Genomic DNA, 8,171 nt, shown 5'->3' with positions numbered 1-8,171 from the left:
TGTTGGTGAGATAGATGTTGCTTCCTTAAAATGATTGACCGCAAACAGCTGAGTTTTATTTAGACCCACAATTTTGAACATATATTGCTTTATAGTGTCTACAAATGTGCCTCATTCTGTCCTGTATAATGTCCATAGTGTACTGGTGAGCCCAATCATATATTTCAGCCAATGATACCAAGCCATAGTGTGGCCTGGTATTACAAAAAAAATGTTAGTGACAAATTGTCGGTGTGGGCGTTGGTTGTGGGTGGGGGGATAAGTGCTTCAGTAAAGTATGGTCTTGACCCTTTTTCACCATTGTCCAACATCAAGGGGAGAGGAAGTATTTCATATTAGTTTTTTTATTTAGCACTCAAAAGTGGAACCCACCCTATAACTTCCCTACACCAAGAATAATCTCAAATGTCTGGCCATTTGTTCAGTTGTGAATATGGCGACAGAGGATGCATGTCACTGTTGAGTGAGTCCTGTCTAGTCCAACAAAAGGACTAGTTTGCACTTCTAAAGCTATCTTTTAATGACACCATTCTAGTCTTGTGCAAACTATTGTGCTGAATTAACACACGAATACTTACAAAATTATGCTAAAACACAAAAAGACAATAGTAATATTACTGATGAAGTCATGAAGTCGTGAATTTTTAGGGATGAATGTCCTTGCGCCACAACAAATAGGTTCCATTTCCAAATAAGTATAGAAAAGTTTCTTGGGGATTTATGTTCATTTAGATTAGATTGTGAGTGTCACTTGTATACAATATATAACTTTTGGACATTGAGATGTAAAAAAATCTTTATGATTTACAATAACAAGCCATATATTCACATTGTGATATTTGTAGTTGAATGTTGATATTTTGGAAATTCCCACCTCTTGCTCAGCTCAGCTCCAGACATGCCACCCTCTGGCCAGTCGGGGAGGGCTGATAAGTGACAGAAAGGGGCGAGGTGAAGTGACTAAGGTTTCATGAATAGCATAAATACAGTCCACAGCAGCAACAAGGCAGAATTGAACAAGAAACTCCAGACTTCATTTCAACAGACCTTCAAGGAGAATCCCCCCAGTGAATTGTTTCTTTTTTCTGTTTCACTGAGCATCCAGCTTCTGAGCACTAACTTCTTTTGTGCTTGGTAAATCTGATCTTGGTCTTAACATGAGATCCAGAGTGTTAGCTCTCCTTCTTTTGGGGACGTATGCTTTGGGAGGATGGTGCCTTCCACTCAATTCTGTGTTTGTCACCTTCCCTGGAGACATACTCAAGAACGTGACTGATGAGGAACTAGCAGATGTGAGTACATTTTGTGATTTGTAGTGATATGTTCCAGAGATGAGAAAAAGTGTCCATCTCTGGCTACTCCTTGGATTAACAATAGGGAACTGTTTTGATATTGCAGTAATTGTTCATTACATAAATACATCCTTATGCATGAGGTGTGAATGAGTAATGTTAGACATGTTCCACTCATGTTCTTTGTCTTTGACCGCTTCCCACCTTCCAGCGCTACCTGAAGCGTTTTGGTTACATGGAGGAACTCCAGCGTAGCGGAATCCAGTTCCAAGGGTCCTCCTCAAAGGCCCTGATGAAGATGCAGAGGCAGATGGGTCTGGAGGAGACAGGCCTGCTGGACGAGCCCACCATGGCTGCCATGAAGCATCCTCGCTGTGGGGTCCCTGATGTGCGCAGCTACCAGACGTTCGCCGGCGACCTCAAATGGGACCATCATGACGTCACATACAGGTACAGAGAGAGAAAGAGAGAGATTGTGTAGATGGGGAAAAAACTGAATGCTAGTAGCTTAAGAAGAGGCACAGCATTTTTGTTTCATTGTTGTATTTGTATGACTGTTGTGTAGATAACTTTGGCCTTTAAAAACTTAAGAAAAAATTTAATAATGAGAGCTGCAGAGGGGAGGGAGTGAAGATGTGAGACAGAGATAAACAGTAACAAAGTGTGTGACTGCTATGACTTTGTGAATCTGCATATTTGTAGAAGTTGGAGTTTGACCACATCCTGTTGTTTAGAATCCTAAACTACTCCCCGGACATGGAGGAGTCTCTGATTGACGACGCCTTCGCTAGGGCCTTCAAGGTGTGGAGTGATGTCACCCCTCTGACATTCACGCGCCTATATGATGGAACCGCTGACATCATGATCTCATTTGGAAGAGCAGGTGAGTGGTTCTGCAAATTTTGGGAGATAGAATATGACAGGATTGAATCCCAACTATAGTCTTTTTGTGGCAGTCACCATGTAAAAATAAAACAACATTTTTGAAATGTTGTATGCTGAAAACAACACAAAATGACAAGAAATCATTCACATTACTGATCCTTACAATACAGTGATTGTAAGCCTTTAAAATGAAAGAACATTCATAGGAATCTGTCTGTACTTTGGATATCTTGTGAATGGCATTGTTACCGTTGTGTTTCCAGACCACGGAGACCCTTACCCATTTGATGGAAAAGACGGTCTGTTGGCGCACGCCTACCCACCTGGCGAGGGCGTACAGGGAGATGCCCACTTTGACGATGACGAGTACTGGACCTTGGGCACAGGAACAGGTAAGAAGAGGAAGTGTTGCAGTCCCATCCATTGGCCTAGTCCCACTATCTAAAGTATCACTTTTTGCCTAGTTCTACATGTATAGGAGTGTAAGAAAATAATGGGTCTTGCACCCATGCTATGCTTTGAAATCTGAAGGGGATTAGACAACAAGAGGATTAAAGTTACAAATTGCCATGGATACCTGTTATTAGTAATATATGGAGCTTTGTCTCCCTCTAGTGGCCATTATGCTGACTGAGAATGTTCAATGTTCATCGATGTTCAATTTCCAGTGGTGAAGACTCGCTATGGCAATGCAGAGGGCGCTCTGTGCCACTTCCCTTTTGTGTTTGAGGGCAAGTCTCACTCCAGCTGTACCTCTGAGGGACGCACCGACAACCTGCCTTGGTGTGCCACTACCGCTGACTATGACAACGACAAAAAATATGGCTTCTGCCCCAGTGAACGTAAGACAGAAATATAAACCATTCAAGTTCTGGGGATGTTTGTAGGGAGTGTTTGCTTTGGGAAGGATGTTCCCTAAAAATCCTTTAAATTGCCAAACTACAATGACAAAGGATTGAAGCAAAATGTTGGTTAAAGAAAAGGAAAAGGGATAAACAAATGCCATTAGATCTTTCAGTGCTCACAACCCCATTGTTTAGCCATTCTTAACCCCTTTTCTTCCCACTCACAGTTCTTTACACGTTTGGAGGGAATGCCAACGGAGCAGAGTGCGTGTTCCCCTTCATCTTCCTGGGGGAGACCTACAACGGCTGCACTACGGAAGGACGCAACGACGGCTATCGCTGGTGTGCCACCACTAACGACTTTGACAAGGACAAGAAATATGGCTTCTGTCCAAGCCGAGGTGAGTGGCCTGTCAAGTTCAGAGAAAACCTGAATCAGTGCTCTGCTGTCACAGGGACTTATTTCCTTATTGTTGTTGTGCCTGTGGTTTGTGACAGACACGGCAGTGATTGGTGGAAACTCTGAGGGAGAGCCTTGCAGCTTCCCTTTCGTGTTCCTGGGAAAAAAGTATGACTCGTGTACCAGTGAGGGACGTGGAGATGGAAAATTGTGGTGCGCCACCACTAATGACTATGACCAGGATAAGAAATGGGGCTTCTGCCCAGACAGGGGTGAGTGACAGCTGACACACAATGTCAAACTATAAGACAATTGCACCCATTCTTAGGCAGTACTAAAATACTTTTTTTTTTTGTTCAAATTGCTAATATTCCCCATTTCAACACTCTGCTAGGTTTTTTTATTTATTAAAATGTAGATTTTATTATTTTTATATCTTTAAAGGGGTGATTGACTGGGTTTTTTGGGTATTTCACACTGTTCCTTAAGGTCTCCGAATAGGGTATGTAACATTGGTTGGGTTGAAAATGGCCCGGGTGCTGTTCTATGCCCCCTGATAGATCCTCTGAAATTTGCCCGGGAAAAAACACTAGCTTTTCTCCTTTTATGGTATGCTCATTAATATTTAGATGAGCTGCGCGCTGATTGCTTGGTTTTCAACGAGTGAAGCTGGGGAGCAAAAACGCAACAGGGCCAACAGCACTCACTGAAACACCGAAGTTGGAGACGTGAAATAAAAACGCGCAAATAAATCTATTGTGTCTACACAACACTGTTTTCAACAGATTGACTAGATATAATTTGAAATTTTAACGTTAGTTGTTTCCACTTCTGTTGTCGAAGCAAACTGGATTGACTTAGGTGGGTAGAACGTTACAGCTTATAGCAACCAAACTATATCGTGATTCAACTCAGCTTCAGTTAGTTAGCTCTAGACATCTTGCTGAAAAATAACCTGACAAAGATCTGGACAAACATGCATCGTGAATTGTAGATTTACATAACAACACGGGTTATTTATTTGAATGAAACAGTCAGGAACATGAAACAAGTTAGCCCCATTGCCAATAAACTAGGCTAAATCATCACACATGCTCTTGCGTTAGCAAGCTAACTAGTTTAAATGCCTGCAGTCTGGGTGTTTTCGCTATCCAGCTGTTCTTGCATTCCTTGCAAATCAGCGTTAATTAAAAGCAGATGAGCTAGTCTAGCTAGAAACATTGACTAGACGGGCATGGCTGATGTTTGTCTATACCGTAGCGTAGAAGATCCCTGTGCAGTTCGACCCTCGACACATTTGCGCGAACCATTTAACCAAGGACGGTTTTGAAAACCTGCGACAATGTAGCTAAAGCAGGATTTGCTATGAAGCTGTTGCTAAAAAGAGGTGCGTTCCGACCTTACGTTCATCACAACCGCAAGTTGTAGTATGATTTTGTCGGTAACAGTTATTAGCAATGCTAACGTATCCTGTATCTAGCACCTGCCTTTCTCCAGTTCTTTCAAATAGATAATCTACTAGACAGGCGTTAGCAATAGGCCAGACTGCTATTTGTTTTCTGGCTATTTTTCGGAAGCTTCCCTTCTAATGCCGACTACAGCTAGTCTAGCTAGAGTCATTTTCTAAGTAAAGTATGTTGATGTGTTTAGAAACGTATTTAGCATTCTACCTATGCTAGATACAGGGGACGTTAGCATTGCTAATAACTGTTACCGACAAAATCATACTGTAGCCTACAGCTTGCGGTTGCGATGAGCGTACGGTCGGAACAGCATATCTTTTCAGGTTCAGCTTCTTAGCAAATCCTGCTTGAAATTGTCCAAGGTTGTCAAAACTGTCTTGGGTGAAATGTTCAGAGCAAATGAATAATTGAGTGTCGAACTTCGCCGGGATCTTCTCATAGACAAACAGCAGCCATGCCTGTTGAATGTTTGGCTCCTTGGGAAGACTGGAACACAGCATTTACGACCGTTGTCCATTTTCAATATCCTTGTTATACTTCAAAACGTTATTCTTTGTAATTGCTTAGAAGTAGCCTACGAGCAGCGCGCAGCTACACTAGCATCGGAGATCTACGCTACCTCGGACTGGGCAAGAACACCAGTGAGTGGGCTGGTCTGGATGTACATTTTGGGGCGTGACAAAGATACAGACCAGAGCCAAAAAAGGCGGTCCCCGGACTGACGTCAGTCCGGTGGCTTTGTTGAAAAGCTAGCGTTTTACAGCCAAATTTTTTCATTTTGAGATTTGCATAGGAAAGAGTTGTCAATGGACTTTGAGGTTCACGGTATGTTCATTTTACCCACCAAACTGTCGTTATTCAACTATGACAAGGTAAAATCGGTTTTGCAATCAATCACCCCTTTAAATATATACATACATATTTTATGCTACTGCGTAGATCTTGCATGCCAGGTCTCAAGAATTTCCCTCATCTCCATCAGAGCTAGAAAAGTTCCACACACGCAATTCATCACAGCTCCTCTTGACATCTCAAACAGTCATAGACCTCTCTCATCAGAGCTCATTCCGTTTTTTCACAGGGTACAGTCTTTTTCTGGTGGCGGCCCACGAGTTTGGACATGCCCTGGGCCTTGACCACTCCAACATCCAAGACGCCCTCATGTTTCCCATGTATAGCTACGTGGAGAAGTTCGCTCTGCACAAGGATGACATTGAGGGCATTCAGTATCTCTATGGTATGTCATCAGCTGTAACATGACCTGATCACACAGCATGCATGGTACTCATCTTTGTAGTGTATCTGTGTACAAACACCTAGTTATGACAAACCAGATTGTATTCCTTTTATCTGTCCATAGGGCCCAAACCTGGTCCTAATCCCACACCCCCTCAGCCCACCCCTGACCCCAGTAAGCAGCCCGATCGCCCCGCTACCACAGCACCAACCACCACTACCCCAGCCCCTATCGACCCTTCCAAAGATGCCTGCAAGGTGGACAAGTTCGACACCATCACAGAAATAGATGGAGACCTGCATTTCTTCAAGGATGGGTAAGCCACAATAGCAAAGTGAAGACATCTATCCTGAATTTAAAGAGGAAGAACAGTATGGTTTAAAATCAATTTATCCGCTGGCCCAACAGACAGTACTGGAGAATGTCGAATAAGGGTCTCCAGGGACCATTCTTAATTTCCGAGAGGTGGCCAGCACTTCCTGGCGTTGTCGATGCTGCCTTCCAAGACCAGCTTAACAAGAAAATGTACTTCTTCTCAGGTAACATGTCTCAGATGCGTTGTATGCAATCAGACATGGCTTTTAGCCGGAGGGGAAAAGATCATCAGCCTACATGTTCAACTAGTTTTTGCTGACCCACAGGGACCCGTTTCTGGGTGTATACTGGTCAGAGTTTGTTGGGTCCCCGTGGCATTGATAAGATGGGACTGCCCAAGAGTGTTAGCAGAGTGGAGGGAGCGCTGCATAAAGGAAAGGACAAGGTCCTACTCTTCAGTGGGGAGAACTACTGGAGGTCAGTCCATCTCTCTGAGGAAAGACATTCAAAACAAAACAAAATCTGCTGATGTTGTGCAAAAGATGGAGGTTAATAAACCATGTTTCTTATGCTGACAGACTTGTTGTGAAGGACCAGATGGTTGACAAAATGGCTGTCACAAACGTGGTCTTTGGGGGTGTTCCCAGTGATGTCACTGATGTTTTCCTGTACAAGAGTAAGTAGTAATTTCTTGATCTTAATTATACAGAAATATATCAATATTAGCATTATGCCACCTGACATTTGAAGTCCATTCTGCTCATGCGGTCATTCTTTTTTTCTCTTTCAAGGAAACATGTACTTCGTCCGGGAACGGTTCTACTGGCGGATGAATGTTAACAAACAAGTAGACCGTGTGGGTTATGTGAAGTACGACCTACTGCAGTGTTTTGACCCCTCCGGCTCTAGATACTGAAACATGGTCAAGGTCTGAAGACCCTATCAGTAGAATTCAAATTTGCCAATATCACAAGGGGCAAAAGATGATATTTCTGAGTATTTATGGTACAATTTAGATTGTGTGATAAGTGATCGCACCATCATCCAAACTGATTCAACAATGGTTAGAATAGCCAGGTTCCCAACACTGTCATACATTTTCCCCTCTCAATGATAATCTGTGAAAAGGCTCATAAGTGGGCTCTACAGTCTAGTTTAGCGAAACTTTGACCAATTGATTGGTTACATTCACCAGCAGATTAGAATCCAGGGCTCTGCTGGTATGATTTATTTGTCTGCCCGGTGCAGGAGTATCAGTGTTAACTTAATGTGTACATTGATTTAATATACATTTTATTTTTGTGTTTGACTGTTATGTTTTGTGTAATTGTTTTTATTTTATTGCAAAGGGCTTGATGCCAATTACTTGCACTGGATGACATTGGTGGCATGTCTCCTTAACTGAAATAATTTATGAAAATCAATAGGATTTTTCTATTAAAATAGACTTTAATAAACAAATAATACTCATCATTTTGACTTTGTGCGCTTTATTTACATGTCTAAGTTATGAAATAACCATCTTTAGCTGAACATACAAGTACACTTGCAATTCTCAGCCTAATTTTGTATTACCCACTGTATACAGCAGATACAATACTCAGTTCGATGACCGAGTCGGCTGCGATTCCCTATTCGTCTCAATGTATACATTTAGGAGTTGTGCTGTATAGCCTTATGGATCTGACTGAAGAAGTGGCTCGCCTGGTTCTACGTAACGCGAGATACTTGGAT

General features: G+C 42.4%; 1 protein-coding gene across 1 annotated transcript; it reads left to right on the top strand.

The window, feature by feature from the left end:
- Positions 1–995: 995 nt before the first annotated feature.
- On the top strand, positions 996–7,908 carry mmp9 (matrix metallopeptidase 9). The gene is made up of 13 exons (XM_062458282.1): positions 996–1,292; positions 1,504–1,742; positions 2,027–2,175; positions 2,441–2,569; positions 2,846–3,019; positions 3,250–3,423; positions 3,521–3,694; positions 5,967–6,122; positions 6,246–6,438; positions 6,531–6,661; positions 6,764–6,914; positions 7,016–7,113; positions 7,229–7,908. The coding sequence occupies exons 1-13, from the start codon at positions 1,158–1,160 to the stop codon at positions 7,351–7,353; spliced, it is 2,028 nt and encodes a 675-aa protein (XP_062314266.1). The 5' UTR covers positions 996–1,157; the 3' UTR covers positions 7,354–7,908.
- The last annotated feature ends 263 nt before the right edge of the window (positions 7,909–8,171 follow it).

This window comes from Osmerus eperlanus, chromosome 4 (assembly GCF_963692335.1).
Source record: "Osmerus eperlanus chromosome 4, fOsmEpe2.1, whole genome shotgun sequence".
Classification (NCBI taxonomy): Eukaryota; Metazoa; Chordata; class Actinopteri; order Osmeriformes; family Osmeridae; genus Osmerus; species Osmerus eperlanus.
The sequence above is the reverse complement of the archived record's forward strand: the minus strand, read 5'-3'. Positions and strand labels throughout refer to the sequence as shown.

What these genes read in the sequence shown, in the direction of transcription:
- mmp9 (XM_062458282.1), top strand. Translation starts at nt 1,158, where the DNA reads ATGAGATCCAGAGTGTTAGCTCTCCTTCTTTTGGGGACGTATGCTTTG. An exon ending in CTGCATTTCTTCAAGGATGG is followed by an intron (nt 6,439 to 6,530) that starts GTAAGCCACAAT and finishes CTGGCCCAACAG; the next exon opens with ACAGTACTGGAGAATGTCGA. An exon ending in TGATGTTTTCCTGTACAAGA is followed by an intron (nt 7,114 to 7,228) that starts GTAAGTAGTAAT and finishes TTCTCTTTCAAG; the next exon opens with GAAACATGTACTTCGTCCGG.